Source organism: Anabrus simplex, chromosome 3, assembly GCF_040414725.1.
Source record: "Anabrus simplex isolate iqAnaSimp1 chromosome 3, ASM4041472v1, whole genome shotgun sequence".
NCBI lineage: Eukaryota > Metazoa > Arthropoda > Insecta > Orthoptera > Tettigoniidae > Anabrus > Anabrus simplex.
This window is the reverse complement of record NC_090267.1, coordinates 13,016,598-13,039,631: the sequence shown is the minus strand read 5'-3', so window position 1 is coordinate 13,039,631 and position 23,034 is coordinate 13,016,598. Positions and strand designations below refer to the sequence as shown.

General features: G+C 37.7%; 1 protein-coding gene across 1 annotated transcript in view; it reads left to right on the top strand.

Moving 5' to 3' along the window:
- Positions 1-23,034, top strand: part of LOC136866940 (zinc finger protein 782-like) — a 105,525-nt gene that overhangs the window by 18,064 nt on the left and 64,427 nt on the right. The window contains exon 2 of the mRNA XM_068226951.1: positions 20,516-20,633. Within this exon, the coding sequence (XP_068083052.1) occupies positions 20,571-20,633 (63 nt within the window). The 5' untranslated portion in view covers positions 20,516-20,570. The remainder of the gene's footprint in view (positions 1-20,515; positions 20,634-23,034) is intronic.

Below are 23,034 nucleotides of genomic sequence, written 5' to 3'. Positions count from 1 at the left end.
ATAACCATGTTTCTACTCTAATAATGATTTCTGGCATCTGTACATCTACAATTAAACTGGTTAAGTTTAGCCATTTATTACGGATACTTTGCGAGTTAGCATAAAAAATTCTCAGATGGCAATCTCTGGTCTTAAGTTGTGTTAAGTTTGTTAACTGAGCCTCTACAATTTCCATGTCATAATTCAAGCTGATTCAGGATTAAGAACATCTTCGATATTTCGTATGCTTATCACATTAGAGTTATCATCCTTCCTAACAAAAATCTTACCTTCCCGTGTCCACACATACTTATAACCTTTCATCCTTAAATCCTTGGCCCTCTTAAGAAGACCTTTGGCTCTGGGTGTAAGATGATCATTGATGTAAATCATATGACCTGAAGCATTGAAGCCCACTGCTACAGATGATATCTGCCGGACATTCTTCTTTGCTGCCATAAATTCCTGTTTTTTCCATCTGTTCACAAATTTGACAATGATGGGTCTGGCTAGTGTCTTGTTTGCCGAGGGAATTCTATGAGCAATGTCTACATCAAACTTATTTAATTCAAATTCAATAGCTTTACCAATATTTGTCACGACACTATAAGCGTCTTCATTCGGAAGTTCTGGTGCGCCATGGATTTCAATATTGTTTCTCCTTAGGTATTGGTTAACATTCTCCACTTCGTCATGGGAGTCGGCCTTAATCTTGTGAAGTTCCTGCTGAAGTTCCTTGATCCTTTCATCCCGTTTATTAATTTCCAGTTTTAAGTCTTCAATTACTTTAGTACTGAAATCAATACTTTCCTTCAGCCTGTCAATAACTCTGTCAACTAATCGATCCATAATTGAATCTAAAAATGTTGACTCACGAAGTATTTTATTCACCGCGGCCGACAGATCCTCTGAGCGACTGTTTACGTTAGGTGGAGTCCTCACATTCCCATCCGCTGCACTGCGCTGCTGTGGCTGTTGCTGCTCCAAGCTTGCCATCTCCTTGCTACCGCGACTTTTTTGTTTGTTCTTGGACATAACCTCAAACAAAAATTCCTATCTGAAACACTGTTTCACACTTAGTTCACGTAAAATAAATGATATTTCATATTCACCCGTGACAATTTTCACACACACCGGTCGTTGTTACATATAACCTAGTCACCAGGAATCACTAATATCCATACGAACACAATAAATCTTCAGACTAACCACGAATGCTCTCTTACTCGGTTGCAACATGGCTGCCGGTTATGTCCTGTACACTACCATAGTAAATATGTGATTTACGGACCTTCACGCTTAAATATCAATCGCAGATTCAATAACTTACTATCTATCATGAGATCATCTTATAATACTACTATAATCTATGACAATAATACTAATGGATTAAAAATCTTACTATCTATTATATTTTCAACTAATAAAGAATATGATAGTTAAGTTAAATCACAAAATATTTTACTTTATTGACAAAATTTCTTTGTCTGTCTTGGCTTAAATCCATTCTCTTGTTTTTTTACTCATTCTATTCCTAAATTGTATAAAATGAATGTATCAACAGCTTTTCCATGGTCTTGATTCCCTAAACATAACATAATTCGTTTCCAGTCATTCTATATGGATTTGAATCAGTTAAATAAAATAATCTTGACCTGACCTCAGTTACTTCTCTTGTCCTAGTTTTCTTATTAAACCATAGAAATCCAAGAATCTATAATGTTGAAAAAACTCGATTAACGTGGTCTGAATATTTTGAAATCTCAAAATAATATGGAAATAAAATTTTCGGTTCAACTAAGAATGTTTCGTAGTAATTGTCATTCACCTCCGAAATTCACGATTCTTTACTACATGAAACATTCGCAGAGTAAGATTAGTTTCATCCTTTGTACCTTTCACTGGCTACGTACCAAAATAAAAAAAATATTATGAAGAATCATATTCAACATACTTTCCCAAAAAACAGGTAAATTATCCTACATAGTTTCAGTAACGTTGTTTACAGGTCGCATTTATGTCATATCATTTAATAAGAATCAATCATATGATTGCAACTCAACAAGGAATACCATGGATAAACTTCCTAACTCTTTAAAAGTGATTGGCTGACATAATGAAGACTCTAAGATCGTATTATCAATCAATGATTTGCTATTTCAGTTCAAATTAGCTTGAAAACCTTAAATATTATATAGAATTCTCTCTGAAGTTGCCATCTGAGTTAAATGTAGGTTACTTGAGATAATTTTTGATGACCATAATCTACTATTAACACGTAAGTCCAATATCGAATTGCCATTAACTCATATTATAGGTTATTCCATATTTCACGTCATTACTAGCATTTATTATAACCTCGATCCATATTTGCGTTACCTGATCTTTCATAAATTAACCTTACATAAAAATATTTTCGTATATCTTCATATTTAACACAATTCATCAACTCCTTGATTTATGACAACATTATTTCTTAATCACACTTTTCTTTTCTCATATCTCTCCATATATTTATATCACCACATACGCAAATAGTATTTATTCAATTCATTGTAACGCATGACTCAGTTAACTTCTCAACTTTTTAAAATTGATATATAATGGCTCAACAACTATCATATTCCCAGTAATATGTACTTCACTTATCAAAACATTACCATATTTAACCTATATTTAATTGAATTTGGCAATAAGTTGTCGATATTTATGACCTCGGTAACGTAATATTTGATATAACTCGTATCACACTTCATATTCACTAATACTGCCTGTCTTTGGCATAGCTCCTTGAGAATAAACTGAAATATTACTAGCATCACACTTCATTGACATACACACCTTTACCTACGTTTGGATATGTTTATATATTTTTCGGAAGACTACCCATAACCTTTCTTAATACGACATTATTAATTCACTCGCGTCGAAACTACGTATTTTAGGCACTTCACGAAGATTTAACGACCTATTCCTTGCAAACAATATCAACCAACAACTTAGTACAAGTTAATAGCACATAAATGAATTTAAAATAAATATTAAAACTTATCTTATTCTGCGTGTGCTTATATCCGGGATCGTTGTTCTTCTACATCACTCCATGGGTACGTCCTTCTCTGGACCTTGACTCCGACATCTACTACTCTCGGCAGTCGGGCTCGCATTCATGGGTAGAGTCGGTTGCTGTCCGCCTGTCGCCAATCCCATCTTGTATTGAGCACTCTATCATGACGATCTCAGGAACATGCAAAAAAGACATTCTGAAAGACAATATCGTCTTCTTGGTTACACAGCCGCCTTGTATTATTTCTACATCTTCGAGGGGAGAATATGACATCAGTTTAATTGCTACAGATGTTTCTAAGATCTAATAGTAGCTTAATAAAGTCTAATCACTTGGTAGTTCACTTTAAATGTTACCGTTTCTTTAAAATGCGATTCGTACGGAACTCTCGCTTTTCTTCCGTACAGCCTCAGTATTGATTCAATTGTACGTTATCTCTTCTCATTTATCTCGCATTAAATTCCGAATATTTGTGATATACGGCAATCAGATTCCGTATTACTTTTAGTTTAGGAATTAAATATGGATATTCTTTTTCATTACGATAATGTCCTTGACGAAACTTTTCTCTTGATCTACACCGTGGCTTATTATTTTTTGAGGCTTCGATTGTTCCCTCTGTTGGTTTTTAACAATTTGAAAAGAGTACATTTATTTCGGTCACGTCCTCATTGATTCCATTTGCTCGTACCGTCTATCTTGTATTTTCTGCCTTTCGATCTCCGAGAATTTTAGCGTTATTCACGGCAAATGACAACTTTAAACTTCGGCATTCACTAATCAGGGCAGTGAAATGGTACACTACTTACTGTGGATACGACCGATACAGAAATAACATTTTGTATATATTCTGAGCAATGTACATGCAAAACTAATATTTTATATGTATAGATACTTTGGGAGAAATTTGTCTATTACAGTATATGCTTCATTGTCAGAGAAGTGTAAAACGCTGCCGAGGAAAACTTATTAACAATAATAATAATAATAATAATAATAATAATAATAATAATAATAATAATAATAGGAATAATAATAATGCTATTGGCTTTACATCCCAATAACTACTTTTATGGTTTTCGGAGATGCCAAATACTGGAGTTTAGTCCCACAGGAGTTCTTTTTCATGCCAGTAAATCTACCAACATGAGGCTGACGTATTTGACGCACTTCAAATACCAGTGGACTCAGTCAGGATCCAACCTGCCAAGTTGGAGTTAGAGAGCTCGCCAGCGCTTCAACCGTCTGAGCCACTCAGCCTGGCAAAGAAAAACATCTATGTCATCAGCTCATAGAAAATAGGCATAGTCAAGTAGCGATTACGAGAAATATTGCAAGTGATAAATATCCTTATGGTTTCGTATTGAAGATACTATACTTGTAGGATGCTAATTAATTTATTATTTAACCACTTATTCAATACTTTAAAGTTTTTATACAATTGAAATAAAAGAATTCTATACAATTGAAATTTAAAAAATTTAATATATTGAAAAGGTAGTTAAATAATAAATTAATTAGCATCCTACAAGTACGAGAAATATGTCCTAATTTAGGTCTCCGTACAATACCCCGTAGCAAGAGTATGCTCATAAGAAGCTTTATTTCGTCCTTATTTGTCGTGAGCCAGTCTTCATCTCGACTACTTCATTTCATCTTACTAAACTGGATTTTATATCTAATTTTCTGCTTGGCATCTTTTGTCTGTTCAGCTATGTTCTGGCATAATTCGTCATCAAAAATAAATAAAATAAATCGCTCTGTTTCTTTTCCCTAAATGCTCTCCCATTACATCGAGATGAAATTTTGGATCAAAGTGAGATCACCTCTGTCCATTTTCAATCTAAATTGATAAAGCAGTTGCACTGGTTGGTATATTAAAGTACTACTGTCACTGTCATGATTCTTACTTGAACTGGGATCGAACACAAGTCTCTTTCATGACTGCTGAACATTTGATTCAGATGGGTCCGAACCCTGCTCATTTGAACCTTCAATACTTGTTGCAGGTAAATTCCTCTCATGAATGTCCCTTCAGCAGGACATAGTTCACTGAGATCACCATCCTCCCCACTAAATTCCAATATTTCATTTAGCATGACCCGTAAATCGTCTTCCTCTAATGGTGGGGACCGATAATTCCTTTTAGACATTTTAGCAGAAAAAATGTAAGGAAAAGAATTGAGTAGAATCCTGGTCTCTGCAGTTTGGAAGAAAAAGATGAATTGTGCCTGTACTGTGGGACACATGCCTGCGATAATAAACGTAGTGTAAAAACACACTCCTGTCGTGAAGGAAGAACTCAAGACTGGGAATAATAAATCCGATTGCAGTTGTAACGTGTCTTCATAGAGGTCTGTTTTGTGTAATAATCTTCAGAAACCCCTCCTACAGCAATATTTTTGCACCCATGGGGCGATTATGCGATGACCTAAAGCTTCAGCGCAACGCTATTAGGCTTTAGATCATTCTTGCCTGGACGTAAGTTGCGTTCTTTATGATGCAGCTCGTGGATGACACATTGGTATTGGGAGAACATAGTTGAAAAATCACATCAGAGCACAGACTCATCCAGAATACACTGCTGAAAAAGAAATAAACCTCTGCAGGCAGGCAACTAAGAAAAATGTATAATTAGGATCCATAGATATATCCACGTTGCCCGCTGAGCAAGCGACTTGTAGCCACGGATCTCGCCGCATCGCCCACCGAACGGGGTAAAGCTTCTCCCTGTTAGTCCGATGTAGTTCCTAAACAAGACTGGCACTTTTGTATGTAAATATCTGATTTACCAAACTTGTCGGATTTATTCATGGACCCTCGATTGTGGAAATGAGAAAGATTGTTGTTGGTTGTCCTGAACACAATTTTTACCCCGTGTTCTTTAAACAAGTTTGTTACTTGATGTACGGAATTGTTGGAGGTGAAAACTGAATAACTGTCCTGCTCCTTTTCTTTAATGGGATTAGATTTTGGTTTATTTATTATTATAGATATTATTTGGTCAATGAACCGTCTATATAATTTACAAAGTTTGTTCCACCTACTCAATACTGTACAGTAATTGCAATGTCTATAAATACATTACAATATGTTATCAAGGGACTAGTTTCGACCCTATGTCGGTCATCATCAGTCTAACTAAGATACACTTATGGATTTGCCGAAGTCCTAAGACAAAATTACATTGTGGAAATGAAAATTGTAAAAGAATGAACTGTGCATGTGATGCGATAATGTACATATAAAATGGTGGAGTGATGAAATGTTAAATACAAATAATTTTCCACTTTCACTTTTAATAACGAAATTCATAAGATCACTAATATTTTCAAGAAAAAAAGGCGTAAAAATAGCATTCAAAACCGTACACACATTCTACATAACACGTCACACATCAACAAGGTCAACAGGTACGCAAAATTAGGTGTTTACAAGCTCAAATATAACTCCTGCACTAATATTTCTTATGTAGGACAAACTGGAAGAAGTTTTAATATAAGATATTTGGAACACATCAACGCAGTGTAATATAATAAAATTTCAGCTATCGGCCAACATATGGTCGATTATAATCATAAATTCACGAATATTGAACTAGACATGGACATTCTTGAACTAGCTAACAAAGGCCCTCTGCTTAATATAACTGAGAATTTTTATATACATCTGGACCAGTACTTTAATGCTAACTATAACCTTAACGAAATAACGGAAAAGTCTAATATTTTATTTTATTTATTCATTACCTATTTCAAAAATTCAATATAGCGGATAAAAAATCTTTAAGTTAATTAAAGGTCCTCCGCTGCCCCAGCCGTCTGCTCCGCCATTTCCCCGCCCCTCCCTTCACACGCCTCCCGCTCCACTGGATTACTCACTAACTTTCTTACCCTCCTATTCCACACCATTCTCATTCCCTTAGTTGCACTCTACCTGTCAGGTTGTTCACATTGCGCGCAAAGTGAGTACTCATTGTTTTCTTTCTTCGTTTTTCGCCATTCCTTCAAAATATCTCGCGTTAATTATAACTTTTTCATCATCAGGTTCTATTGGTTCCACCTTGGATTGGGAATATTCCTCACACCACAGCAAGAGTCCATTATATTATAAGAATGTCGGATGGTTTTATCCACATTTAATTTCTGTATCAGAAGTATTGGACCTCAAGCAAGACAGACATCCTCTGCGCCATTCAGTACAATATTATTTTATCTACAACATTCCATCACTCCACCATTTTATATGTACAGTACATTATCGCATCACATACACAGTTCAGTCTTCTAAAATTTTCATTTCCACAATGTAATTTTGTCTTAGGACTTCGGCAAATCCATAAGTGTATCTTAGGCTGATGATGACCCATATAGGGTCAAAACTAGTCCCTTGATAACATATTGTAATGTATTTATAGACACTGCAATTATTGTGTCTGACTTGCGTGTATGCAAGCTCACGCGCATTTTTTTGCAGAGATATCATGCTACTTCCGTTCGCCAGCTATAGCGGAAACTCGCAGTACTGCGTCTATTTCGTCTTACAACTTGGAGGAGACAACACGTGTACACATAATTTATGATTTTTTCACCCCCTATTTTTTTAAACATGTAAGTATAATATCTCGCTACATTCTTATCCGTGTGTGTGTGTTTCGAGAAAAAAAGAGTAACGTGTATCAGTGTTCTAGTCGTGTTGCAATTACTAAGCGAGTGACCGAGCGAGTTGGCTACGCAGTGTGCTTTCTTGATTTTAGCATGACATATATCAGTGTATTTGCAATTACTAGGCGTCTTAGCAGTGCGGTGAACGAGTTAGCTACGTGGTATAGATTTTTTAATTTTCGCACTAAGCAAATCATTTGAAGTGTTGCCGAGTTAGCTATGCGATATGTGCACAGTGTGTTTTTGATTTTCGTACTAGGCAAATCATTAAAGTTGTATTGTTTACTAAGCGAGATAGCAACGCGATATGTGCACAGTGTGTTTTTTATTTTTACACTAGGTAAATCATTGAAGTTGTACTTTTGCTCTGAACACATCAAACAATGTTCTAATCACATGTTGTATCGAGTACAGTGTTCGATTCTAGTCTTGCTATGTTTCAATCTAATGTTCTCAGAACAAAGGTACCCCCTAACATGTTGTATCGGATCACATGTTAAGGTTAACGACATCGAGTGTAGTGTTCGATTCTAGTCTTGTTGTTTCAATCTAATTTTCTTAGAACAAAGGTATCCCCTGACATGTTGTATCGAGTAAGTGTTCGATTCTAGTTGTTTAGTGATCTGAACACATCAATCAATGTTCTGATCACGTGTTAAGGTTAACGACATCGACTGCAGTGTTCGATTCTAGTCTTGATCACTTATTTAGTGATCTGAACACATCAATGTTCTGAATCACTTATGTAGTGTTCTGATCACATGTTAAGGTTAACGACATCGAGTGCAGTGTTCGATTCTAGTTGTTTAGTGATCTGAACACATCAATCAATGTTCTGATCACGTGTTAAGGTTAACGACATCGAGTGCAGTGTTCGATTCTGGTCTTGTTATGTTTCAATTTGATCTTCTTAGAACACAGTTATCCTCTGACGTGTTGTATTGAGTACAGTGTTCAATTCTAGTCTTTTTATGTTTCAATCTGATCTTCTTAGAACAAGGGTATCCCCTAACATGTTGTATTATGTACAGCGTTCGATTCTAGTCTTGATCACTTATGTAGTGTTCTGAACACACCAAACAATGTTTTAATCACATGTTGAAGTTAACGACATCGAGTACAGTGTTCGATTCTAGTCTTGTTATGTTTCAATGTGATCTTCTTAGAACAAAGGTATCCCCTGACATGTTGTATCGAGTACAGTGTTCGGTTCTACTTGTTTAGTGATCTGAACACATCAATTAATGTTCTGATCACATGTTGAGGTTAACAACATCGAGTGCAGTGTTCGATTCTAGTCTTGTTATGTTTCAATCTGATTTAATGTTCTAATCACATGTTGAAGTTAACGGCATCGATTTTAGTCTTGCTAGGTTTCAATCTGATCTTCTTAGAACAAAGTTATCCCCTGACGTATTGTATTGAGTACAGTGTTCGATTCAAGTCTTGTTATGTTTCAATCTGATCTTCTTAGAACAAAGGTATCCCCTGACATGTTGTATCGAGTACAGTGTTCGGTTCTACTAGTTTAGTGATCTGAACACATCAATTAATGTTCTGATCACATGTTGAGGTTAACAACATCGAGTGCAGTGTTCGATTCTAGTCTTGTTATGTTTCAATCTGATTTAATGTTCTAATCACATGTTGAAGTTAACGGCATCGATTTTAGTCTTGCTAGGTTTCAATTTGATCTTCTTAGAATAAAGATGTCCCCTGACATGTTGTATCGAGTACCGTGTTCGATTCTAGTCTTGATCACTTGTTTAACGATCTGAACACATCAATCAATGTTCTAGTTACATGTTGAAGCTAACGGCATCGATTCTAGTCATGTTTCAATCTGATTTTCTTAGAACAAAGGTATCCCCTGGCATGTTGTATCGAGTACCGTGTTCGATTCTAGCCTTGATCACTTGTTTGGTGATCTGAACGCATCAATCAATGTTCTAGTCACATGTTGAAGTTAACGGCATCGATTCTAGTCTTGTTATGTTTCAATCTGATTTTCTTAGAACAAAGGTATCCCCTGGCATGTTCTAAACACATGTTGTATCGAGTACCCTGTTCGATTCTAGTCTTGATCACTTGTTTAGTGATCTGAACACATCAATCAATGTTCTAATCACAGGTTGAAGATAACAACATCGATTTTAGTCTTGTTATGTTTCTTTCGTAATCCGCAAGTCTAAACAAGTATAATAATGTTATCGCTGCACACTCTTGCCTTCGCGGTGCGTGTTCGATAAAGCTATGGCTTGACAGAGGAGGAGGAGGAGTCGGTGGTGGTAGGGGAGGAGGAGGAGAAAGAGCAGGAGGTAGAGAAGGTGTCGTATAGTCTCCTTCAAGATAGTAGATGAGAGGTTATGTTAGCGAATGCACTAATGTTTAATGATGATAGGTAACGGAATTTGAAATTATCCTTCACCACAATTCAAAGGGATAGCAGCACGGTGCTCTGTTGATTAAAGATGGCATCTAGATAGAATTTCAAATTACCGCCACCACATGTTAAATGTATGTAGCTGGAGATAGCAGCACGATGCTCTGTTGAATAAAGATGGCGGATGATAGCTAACGGAAGTTTTTTTCAAATTATCCGCCACCACATGTTAAATGTATGTAGCTAAAGAAAGCAGTACGATGTTTTGTTGTTTAAAGATGGCAGATGACAGTAGACGGAATTACCCGCAAGATACCAGCACGGTTCTCTCGTGATTAAAGATGGCGGATGTCAGCTGTCAAAAAAGCATGTAGATTTTAAATTTCCCACCACCGCCACCACGATAAGGTTTAGTACCGTAAAGATAGCAGCACTGAGGTAAGCGATGCAAGATGGCAGATAACAGCTGACAGAATTTTTCAAAATTATCCACTACCACATGTTAAATGTATAAACCTAAAGAGTGCGGCACGATGCTTTGTTGATTAAATTGTCAAATAGAATTTTTCAAATTGTCCGCCACCGCATTTCAAAGGTATGTAGCTAAAGAGGGCGGCACGGTGCTCTCTTGATTTAAAGATAGCTGCTGTCAAATAGAATGTTTCAAATTGTCCGCCTCAAAGGTAAGTAGCGAAAGAGGGCAGCACTAAGGTTAGCGATGCAAGATGGTGGATGACAGCTGTTACGTAGAAACTGCCCGCAAAGTAGCAGAGCAGCACGGTGCTCTGTAGATTAAAGATGGCAGCTTGTCAAATATAATTTTTTTAAATTACCCGCCTAAACGGTAATTAGCTAAAGAGGGCAGCACGATGCTCTGTTGATTAAGGATGGCGGATAACAGCTGTCAAAAAAAAGCAAGTAGATTTGTTTCCAAACAAGAGCACGCGGACTTTACCGTCACCACATTTCAAAGGTAAGTAGCTAAAGAGTGGAGCACGGTGCTCTCTTGATTAAAGATGGCGGATGACAGCTGTCAAAACAAAGCACGTGGATTTGTTTTCAAACAAGAGCACGTGGAGTTTACCGCCACCACATTTCAAAGGTATCTAGCTAAAGAGGGCAGCACGGTGCTCTCTAGATTAAAGATGGCGGACGACAGCTTGGCGGATGACAGCTGTCTGAAATGCACATAGGTTTGTAAAGCACGTGGAATTTGCCGCCACCACATTTCAAAGGTATCTAGCTAAAGAGGGCAGCACGGTGCTCAAAGATGGCTGCTGTCAAAAAGCATTTTGCAAATTATCCGCCACCACATTTCAAAAGTATGTAGCTAAAGTGGGCAGCACTGTGCTCTATAGATTGAAGATGGCGGATGACAGCTGTCAAAAAAGCACGTGGATTTGTTTATCTCGCGCTATTGAGGTTAATTTGGTAGCACTAAGGTGTAGGCCCGTTAAGATGGCAGCACTGCGGATGACAGGTGACGAATTTGCAGCTACTGCGATAAAGAGGGCAGCACGGTGCTCTGTAGTGTAATGATGGCGGATGACAGCTGTCAAAAAGTACGTGGCTGTCAAAAAACACGTGGATTTGTTTACCTATTCAAATCTCGCGCTAGTTAGGTTAAGTTGGTACCACTGTGTTTTAGGCCAGTCAAGATGGCAGCAGTGAGGTTAGCGATGCGTTGTTGTCGATGACAGCTGTCAAAAGCACGCGGCTTTGTTTACAAATTCAAATCTCGCGCCAAAATTCAAATTTCCCGTCAAAATTCTAATTTCCCGCGGGAGGAGGAGGAGGCCGCTGAACTGTCCTATTATACTACTTCTAGGAAATAGAACTCAGGGAATTAGAGTAGGCGAAGCTTTATCTGTATCTGTAATAATTAAGAGGGGAATTCCTCAAGGCAGTGTTATCCTCTTCAGACCCAACGCCCACGCAAGTGGACAACTATGATGAAATCCACATTTCTGAGCTCTTATATTCCTAAATGAACAATATGTACCAGTATTTATATTTTTTAACTTCAGACGTTTCTAATATAATTTGTCCACAAATGTGGACATTAGGTCTGCATTATGTCTATGCATCATGTTCACTTTTGTGAATAAATGGTGAAATCCGCTAATATTTGAAGTATGATAATGGGTTCACTTCAATAAAGAGTGGGGTCAACTTAAATAAATTGTAAATGTATTGTATCTTTTGAATCAGCTGACATGAACACATAAGAGAAACACATATTTACATGTTATTTCAGTAACAGACTGTAAGTTTTCTTCTCTTTTATGTATCGAAGTGCACAAAACAATTCCTATCCTTAAGACGGCACAAGTAGACTTTGCATGTTATGCAGATAATGCGGCTTTTTTCATTGCAGCCAGGATTTTGGCATTTTTTCACGTCTTTAACATCTATGGCTAGAGGAAGATGACCGGCAAACCTAGAAACAAATTGATTGTGTAACTAAATAAGTATGATTATTTATGAGAGTTTCCCCTGTGTGTTCTAGATTACTATAGATTTAGTTAAATTAGGTACCATGGCAACATGGTCCCTACATTACCTTGAGCAACTTATTGTTGGTAAGACCAAATGTCCACATGCGTGGACAAATAGTCTTACCCAGCTATTGTTGTTAAGACCAAATGTCCACATGTGTGGACAAAAGAATTTGCATGCACATACAGTCGACACCAAATAAAAACAATAATACATTTCTGCATTATTCGTCAGTTCGGGTCTTTGATTACCAGAAACCAACTGAAAGAGTTTATCAGACAAGCCCGTAAATGAAGTATTAACAAGCATTTACCTGTAAGTCGGCTGTCCTGTGATGTATCCATGTCTTTACCTCCCGCCAACTTGCTGAGTGCTACCAAGGAGGTTATAGAATTTTGAAAAACAGTGAAGTTTAAAGAGAGATCCTTCGAGAACACACTCAAAGTAAAATTGGAGGGAAATTCGAATTTCATTGTTAATCAGAGAATAAAACATATTTGTCCACATATGTGGACAGTAAAACTTGCTCAAAGCGGAATCGCAAGGGTCCGAGTTTCTTTTCCGAATTAGACAAGTTTCCGGATTGAACACAGTTATACAAAAAATTAACAAATTACTTACCCCTGATCCATTAGCGTAGTTTTGGCGATGCTAATCTCAGTAACACAATATCGTGCTGTAGAGAAGGTTTTTATTACTCTCGCATAGGCCTGCACTGTAACACACTCAACATATTATGTATATTATGTACCGTACTCAATGAAAACCGGACTATTTCTGCCTTATTCCACATTTTTAATAGACAAGCTACAGTATGCTGTAACACACTGTATAACACAATTTCTGTCGTATTCCACATGTTTAATAAACAAAGTACAGTATACACACAATACTGTATTTGCCAAATTGTTCCTTCTTCCACATATCTAACGAAGAAGCCTTTTCCACCTACCTTGATGTCATGTCTGTCTGATTGCAGTCTTTAGCGCTGTACGGTAGCTCAAGAAGTCGCTGTGAATACGACTTGACAGCAAATTTCATGATGTCCCTGACACACTCAATGGCTTGTTCATGAGTGCGTATTATTTCCTGACTTTCTCTTTCCTTCTCCTCCTCCTCCTCTTCCTGGTCTTTGTCCCTCGGATTATCATCCTCTTCATTCTCTGTACGGCGGATCTTCAGAAGCTGTACAGCAGACTGGAAACTGTAGTGAGTAGCAAGTTGGTCGTCGCTCCGAATATATTCGTATACATTACATGAGACATTCTGTTGTTGGCTCAGCGTTGATATTAGTGCAGCATTTTCAGTCACTCCCTCAAGTGTGCCGACGTCATCATATTCTGCAAATCCCGCTTTTGCTGAACACTTCACGACTGTTTGAGGTTTGATCTGCTTTATAGCCAAAGTGGTCCAGTTGGCTACATCCAGTATGGAAACTGAGCGTGTGAAGGAGTAGGTGTTGTCAGCTGTTTCAACAGTCTTGATCATTGACTGCATCAATAAACGCCTGTAGTGAGATTTAAGGGTGTAAATCACTCCTTGGTCCATAGATTGAACAACGCTTTTTGTGCTAGGTGGAAACCAGGCTAGCTTGTCATTGGAAAGCAACATGTGGCTGACAAGTGGCATTGTCGAGAAAAAGAATAACTCTGCGATTTTCCTTCTTCATCCTACATTTAAATTCATTCAGCCATTCTTCCATTAGAGCAATGGTCGTCCAGGCTTTGCCATGACTCCTCCATGTTACCGGAAGCTTGCGGAAGTCCAAGTTTTAAAACACCTTGATTTAGCTGATTTCCCGATTACCAGGGAACTTTTCCATTTCTCCCTGCATGTTATGGTACAACAGTACTGAAAGTCTTCCTTTCGACATTTTGCCCCCACCATACTTTTCCCCACGAAGCGCAAGTGACTTTGAAGGCAAGGTTCAAAAAAACAATCCTGTTTCATCGGCGTTAAAAATATCTTTAGATTCATAGCCAGAAATTAGATTTTTGATCTTCGATTTCCACTCGGCTCCTACATTTTCATCCACGTCTTTGGACTCGCCATGGACTTCATTCCGTACGATATTGTGTCTTGATGCTTAAAAAGGCGGTTTTGCCAAGTGATTAGGCAACGGCAAGAGACTCATTCTGTAGCATATGCCCACTGAGCGGAAGGTTTCTTGAACGGGCACTGACGAACAATTCCCACACTAAATCATTGATTTCTTCATTGCCTGCTACCTTAGATTTCTGCTTCGTTTGTCCATTCCCCTCCATCCGCTGCTTAGTGATGTTTTATATTCTCATAAACTTGAGTTTTTCCATATCTGGAATGAGACATAATTTTAAGCACAGACAACGTTTCCTTTTCACTCATTTGAATAACTTTCACTTTTTCATTCAGTGTCAGTGACGTATATTTCTTAGCCATCTTGCTGTCTTCAAAATTGACACAAATTTACTGAGAGAACACAAAGAAAGGGAACTGATTACCTTAGAATTGGGTTCAAGTTGTTCATCAAGATAAAGATTTCTACGAACTATTGCAAGAGTCAGGCAATTAGAGGAAATTTAAATCCCATTCTATTAGGAATTTGGGAAACCCGGACCTCGTTAGAGCAGCGTGTTATGGTCTGTAAACACCTGATACTTCCCCTGACAAAATATTTATGTACCTGCAGTACCGGGTATGCCTAAATATATTTCACAGCTGAAGCATAATTTCCGCATTATACAGTAATTATTTTCATAATTTCTGTTTCCACGTTTAACAGATTCTGCTTTATACAACATAAATAACATGCGAAGCCATATCCAGTGCACCGGGACCATAACTTTCGTACGCATGCGTCAAGTTTCCGCTTTGAGCAAGTTTTACTGTATATGTCAATGATATGTGTAAAGAAGTGGAATCAGAGATAAGGCTTTTTGCAGATGATGTTATTCTGTACAGAGTAATAAATAAGTTACAAGATTGTGAGCAACGGCAAAATGACCTCAATGTTGTGAGATGGACAGCAGGCAATGGTATGATGATAAATGGGGATAAAAGTCAGGTTGTGAGTTTCACAAATAGGAAAAGTCCACTCAGTTTTAATTAATACACTGATGGGGTGAAAGTTTCCTTTGGGGATCATTATAAGTACCTAGGTCTTAATATAAGAAATATCTTCATTGGGGTAATCACATAAATATGATTGTAAATAAAGGGTACAGATCTCTGCACATAGTTATGAGGGTATTTAGGGGTTGTGTTAAGGATGTAAAAGAGAGAGCATATAAGTTTCTGGTAAGACCCCAACTACAGTAAGGTTCCAATCCATGGAACACTCACCAGGATTACTTGATTCAAGAACTGGAAAAACTCCAAAGAAAAGCAGCTTGATTTGTTCTGGGTGATTTCCGACAAAAGAGTAGCTTTACAAAAATGTTGCAAAGTTTGGGCTGGGAAGACTTGGGAGTAAGGAGCGAGCTGCTCGACTAAGTGGCATGTTCAGAGCTGTCAGTGGACAGAGATGGCATGGAATGACATCAGTAGACGAATAAGTTTGAGTGGTGTCTTTAAAAGTAGGAATGATCACAATATGAAGATAGAGTTGGAATTCAAGAGGACAGATTGGGGTAAATATTCATTTATAGGAAGGGGAATTAGGGATTGAAATAACTTACCAAGGGAGATGTTCAATAAATTTCCAACTTCTTTGCAATCATTTAAGAAATGACAAGGAATACAACAGATAGGGAATCTGCCACCTGGGCGACTGCCCTAAATGCAAATCAGTAATGCTTGATTGACAGTATTGATCTCATCATTATGAAACTTTAATTCATCTTAAAGCAACTTATTCTTGATACGTATACTAAGTTTTTACTTCACCTTATATTTCTGAAAAATGTTATAAATTTTTTATACAACATTTTCTCATGATAGTAGGTACTAATATATTTTTCTCCATGAGGCACTATCACTCCATCAACACAGTGAATTGTCACTATCAGTGATTTTTGCTGGATCACAAACTAACCTGTCAGCATCAGTGGTTTTCAATGGATCACATTCTAACCTGTCACTGTGAGTGTTTTTTGGTTGATCACAACCTTACTTGTCACTATCAATGGCGTTTGATGGATTACAGTGGTCTTGTTTCTAGGCAATACTGTTGCAGGGGACACTAGAGGTCCGCTGGCTGCTTTGCGGCCCTAACCTGGGGGCTTGTGCCCCAAGACCCTTTTGCTTGCCCCCAGCTGAATGGTCTCTGAACTAGCTGGACCTAAAAAATCCAGATCAGTAGTCTTGCCACTAGCCAGACCTAACCAATCCGTATCATTTCGTTAGTTACTAGCCAGACATGTCTCGTTAAAACCTACAACCTGTTTTCCAGTCTTTGACTGGGTCAGGGATGTAATGAATGAACCATATATAGGCTGTTAGTACGATGGGGTCGCCACTCCTAAAGTGTTATATTAATCACTGATTGATGCTATGAAATGAGAATGGAGAATGTTGCTGACATGAATGATGACAGGGAAAATAGGAGTATCCAGAGAAAAACCTGTCCCGCCTTTGCTTTGTCCAGCACAAATCTCACATGGAATGAGTGGGATTTGAACCACGGTATCCAGCGTGAGAGGCCAACGCGCTGCCGTCTGAGCCACGGAGGCTCCAGACGTATCTCGTCTTGTCATATTCTTGTCACTGGTCATGGTCTTTTAACATCGTGTTAGCCATGCTGTAAATCTCTCTTTTACAAAGTTTTATGCAGTTTAGTGGCACCTTGATATGCTATGCTTGATGTATATTATTTTTGTGCATTGTGTCAAGCAGGAAAAGGTCGCCAATCTCCTGTCAACACCCTCCCAGTGAGTCAGGCCGTGCCTGCCCATTCTGGTAGATCCAGCAGTTATACCAAATACAGAGTTCGATAGCTGCAGTCGCCTAAGTGCAGCCAGGTTCCAGTAAACCATCCACTGTCAGCGGCCCTGAAGGCTGTTCTGTGTTTTCGCATTTTCACACCAGGTAAATGTTGGGACTGTACTGTAATTAAGACCTTAGCTGTTTCCTTCCAACTTGTAGCCCTTTCCTTTCCATTCATGGCCATAAGACCTATCTGTGTTGGTGCAACATTAACCAGCTGGTACAAAAATAAAAAATCTATGATTCACTTTATTAAATAATTGTGGTTTTCTCAATTTTTCACTTACAAACTCTTAAAACATTGAATCAGCTGAATTATAATGTGCAGAAATTCTAATTTACAGAATTAACACTGCCTGAATGGCACTTACGTCTACATGCCAACATGTTATGACAATGGGTAGCATGTAGTACTGTGCTGTAATCAGATATAATAGATGTGCTCGACACAACCTAATAAGCTGAAGATCTGTCTCCGATGTAATAAATATTATTATCTGTGGGGATGTAACACTTACTTGTTGTATTTAAAGGATTGTTTTCTTGAAGTTATTATTTATTTGATTGTATAAATAGTTATCTACTGTGTAAACCATCCATTTTTATTCTTCTGTGATATGGGTATCAAAATTGTTCATTTTTTCCCATAGCATGTGGAAGGCTCTGTACATGGTAGGTAAACTAAGTATTGTAGTTGGTTTTGCCATAGGAAGGAAGTCTTTTCTTTTCTTCACACAACACATGTACAGTAGGTGACCCAGACTAACTCACTACCACAGTCTCACTAACAGTGAGTAAAGCTTGTACCTAGGAAGTAAAGGTCAGACTGTGGGGTCTGTTTTGTTTCATATTTATGCCACTTTCCACATTATTAACAAAAGATATTAAAGCACTCGTCGTAAGTAAATAAGCTATTCTATTGCTCATTGAGCCACTTATTAAAGTGTTCTTTGAACTGATTCAGCACCACACACCTGTTCTCGTGCACAATACCTCTACTGTTCATTTCTCACAGTCGTTCCAACCTCTAGCAAATTCAAAACTTAATTTCTGTTCTTTCTGTGGACCACGTTTATCCATTTTGTCAGAAATCGTATCTCTTTTCAGACCATTTGTTCAGTAAGACCCATTCTTCAGGAGTTGTTCATTTGCAGTTCTTTTCCACCAAATGATACTCCTTTGTGCTATTTACCAGTGGGATTACAACCTTGTATACTTCGTGTTCTCTTCCTTTGTTTCTGTGATCTATGATATATCTTCATAACTTCTCTTTTGATGTTGAGTATGAGTACCATAAGGGATGATATCAAGGGCCCCTTTTATTCAATTAAACACAAACACACAAACTGTGTTTGGAAACTGTTATGAATAGCACTTGTGAGGAGCTGGTACCCATTCTTGAAGTTTTTTACTGTACTAATAGTACATAACCAGTGCTCAGTGCAAAAACTACTCAAATCATAAAGACTTTTTGATCACATTAGTGTGGAGAATTTGCCATCTCAGAGACAAGGATTATAGCAGCCAAAAAGGAAAGAAAGGGAATAGACACATCTGAAATTTGGTGTTACCAAAATATGTTGAAATTCAGACAGATAGTTCAGGTCACTAGTAAGTTAGATATGAGGAGGAAGGTTAGGTCTGAGTTGACCTTAGGAGATTGATTGGATTTGTTCTGCTGGTTTCAGGGACAGTTGTATTGAATAGGTATTTGGTAGAGCATTGGTTCAAGTTAGAGTAGATGGAGGATACAATTGGTATGTAGAAATGAGGGGTTTAGCTCAGGATACTGTGACATGGAGATCTATATCAAACCAGTCTACAGATCTGAAGGGTAGCACAGGATATGGTGACATGGAGATCTGTGTCAAATCAGTCTACAGATCTGGACGGTAGCACAGGATATGGCGAGATGAAGATCTTTATCAAAGCAGAGTATATACCTGCAGGATCAACTGATAATGTACTGGCATTGACAATGATATCTTACCAAGTTGCCCGCGGTTCAGTCCAAGTCATTGGACGTAGATCATTTGAAATACGTAGGTCGAGTCATAAGTGATGGCAACTATTTTTTTTCTCGCGAACAGGTGTCAACACGGGAAATCTAAGATATGCATTTGGAAACGTGCGGTATGTACTTGCATATGATGCCACTAGATGGTGTATGTAAACAACAGTGTGGTTCTAAGCATGCCCCCAAGTTCAGTGTGTGAGTGAGAGGATCACAAAATGGAAGTCAACAAACAGGAGCAACAATTGTATATTAAAATAGCAGTTCTCCAGAGCAGAAATGCACGCCAATGACATGCAGAGCTGCGGGGAGTATTAGGTGTGCATGCCGTGCCCTATATAACAGTGGGGAGGTGGGTGGAGATGTTCAAACGGGATAGAGTATCAACTGCCATCGTTCATCGTAGCTTACAATGCTAGGGATGGGAGGTTCTCACACACCTGCCTTATTCACCTGATCTAATCCCCAAAGTCAACAAGCCATTACATGGACAATGGTTTGCTAACAAAGAGGATTTTGTAACAGCATTTCAGAGAGAGGTGTCACACGTTAGCGATACATATGCAGCGAATGGTATTCAGTGCCCGCCCCACCACTGGCAACGCACAGTGGAAACCTTAATGATTATTTTGAAGGTCTGTAACCAGTGGAGACCTGTCGTTTGTATGTAGTCTTGTGTATTTGCTGTCTATACCATTATAAAACAATGTTCTGTCACTTTATATGAGAACGTCCTGAAGTGAGAATTTGTCTTCAGGCACCATGCATAAGTATATGCCCTACATTTCCAAGTGAATATCCGTCTTGTCTCCTGTTTGTGAGAATGACTTATGACTCGACCCTCGTAAAAGCCATGTCCCTGTGAGATGGATTTGATGTAAGACATGAGATTGTGTGGGTGTAATAAATGAATTGTCCATCCTTGAAAGTGCTTGTTTACTTCATAAGTCTATTAACTAATAACCATAACAATAGCATTATTATATATTTTCTGTTACTTGTTTCAGTGAGTGGAAATAATTTACATCTCCATTTCATACAAATATATCAGTTGCATTGGAAATGGACCAGAATGTGGACATCAAGGAGGAACCAGTCTGGCTTGGAGGAGCGGGAACATCATTCGTAAGTATCATTCCTGATTAGTATTTAACCTTAATTAAATTAATTAATTCTAATATTTTAAGTGAAATCATATTACATTCTATTCTGTTAGTTTGTGTACATACAAGGTTATACCAAATGATTCATCACGTCACAAATCTATGATTTGTAAAGTACTTAATCTTGAATGATTTTGCTTATATAGCAAACATAAATACCCCAACTTTTGAGATGAGACTTCGTCTCATTTTCAAATATTTCGTGTTCCCTATGGGAATCAATTTCTTTATCATCTGATAGCCAGGCAGGCATCAATTTTTGAAAATGGGACAAAGTCTCGGATAATGCATTGGCACTGCCAGTGGCTCCAAGTAGCCTATGCAGAGGCCTCCATGGTATGCACTAGCCATGCATCTTGGTGGGTGCGCCATTTACCAACTAACGAGCCCAACTTGGCACACTGGGGCGAAAAGCTAGCAACCAGGAATGAGTTAGCCGGAAAATTTATAATGTCCAATAACAGACCAAATATATTTGTATAACAGTAATCATTTCAATAAGTGCAAATTTTTATTTTCCATTCCTATAATTTCTGACCGAGTTGTCTTCAAATTTGAAAACTGTTTTCATTATAGACCTAGTCTAATTGGAATTCATTATATTCACCTACATTAGAAACACAAGTTAATTGGTTTTGATCACAGGAGTGCTTGAAATCCACATGAAATAGTATTAAGTTGCTGTGGTAAAATAATTTTATTTTCATATTTGAATTACTCTGTTATTAAGTTAGTTGTAACTTTGTTCCATGGAAATTATATGATAAAGTTTTATGTTACATATTACCGTTACAGTATTTGTTTGTATGGAAAGTGCCATCAATGTAATTATTTTTCCGTACATAATTGTAAAAAAGGAAGTGGAGAGAGAATTAGGGCAACTATGGGGATGGGGGAGGCTTGAGTTACTGTTTTTATTCCTTGTAAAACTTGCTGTTTGATAAATTATCGTGTCACTCAGTTCTTGTGAATCAGGGAAAATTTTCTTAGTAGGTCAGGGAAAGTCAGGGAAACTTGAGAGAACATTTCTGTGGACACTGTGATAAAAATACAGAGTCTATCGAAGTTGAATACTTGTGTGTATTTTTGAAATGTCATTAAATACCAAATCCTTCCAGAGGATATAGCATGAGCTCGTGACAAATAAGAAATCATGCCAGGGTTGGCAACAATACTGACTACATTCCAGGTTCAAATTTTTGCCACAATACAATTAAGAAAATTAACCTATTGTGGATCACTCTCTCTTTCAACTAACACTGCTACATTGATTGGTAACCATCAAAACTTAACATAAAATAGCCTCATAATGTATTACATTAATAGATGTTATGACAAACAAACCATACAGAGAATGTTGTTGTTAGAGTCATCAGTCCATAGACTGGTTTGATGCAGCCCTCCATGTCACCTTATCCTGTGCTAAACTTTTCATTTCTACGTAACTATTGCATCCTACATCTGCTCTAATCTGCTTGTCATATTCATATCTTGGTCTACCCCTACCGTTCTTACCACTTACACTTCCTTCAAAAACCAACTGAACAAGTCCTGGGTGTCTTAAGATGTGTCCTATCATTCTATCTTTTCTTCTTGTCAAATTTAGCCAAATCGATCTCCTCTCACCAACTCGATTCAGTATCTCTTCATTCGTGATTCGATCTGTCCATCTCACCTTCAACATTCTTCTGTAACACCACATTTCAAAAGCTTGTGTTCTCATCCATGTTTCACTTCCATACAATGCCACACTCCACACGAAAGTCTTCAAAAACATCTTTCTAATTTCGATATCAATGTTTGAAGTGAGCAGATTTCTTTTCTTAAGAAAGCTCTTCCTTGCTTGTGCTAGTCTGCACTTTATGTCCTCCTTACTTCTGCCATCGTTAGTTATTTTACTACCCAAGTAACAATATTCATCTACATCTACTTCCTTTACGACTTCATTTCCCAATCTAATATATCCTACATCACCTGCCTTCCTTCGACTGCACTCCATAACTTTTGTTTTGGACTTATTTATTTTCATCTTGTACTCCTTACCCTAGACTTCATCCAATATACTCAGCAAATTCTCGAGATCTTCTGCAGTCTCAGATAAAATAACAATATCATCGGCAAATCTCAGGGTTTTGATTTCCTCTCCTTGGACTGTGATTCCCTTTCCAAATTTCTCTTTGATTTCCTTTACTGCCTGTTCTATGTAAACATTGAAAAGGAGAGCGGACAAACTGCAGCCTTGCCTCACTCCTGTCTGGATTGCTGCTTCTTTTTCAAAGCCCTCGATTCTTATCACTGCAGACTGATTTTTATACAGATTGTAGATAATTCTTCGTTCTTGGTATCTGAACTTCAGAATCATA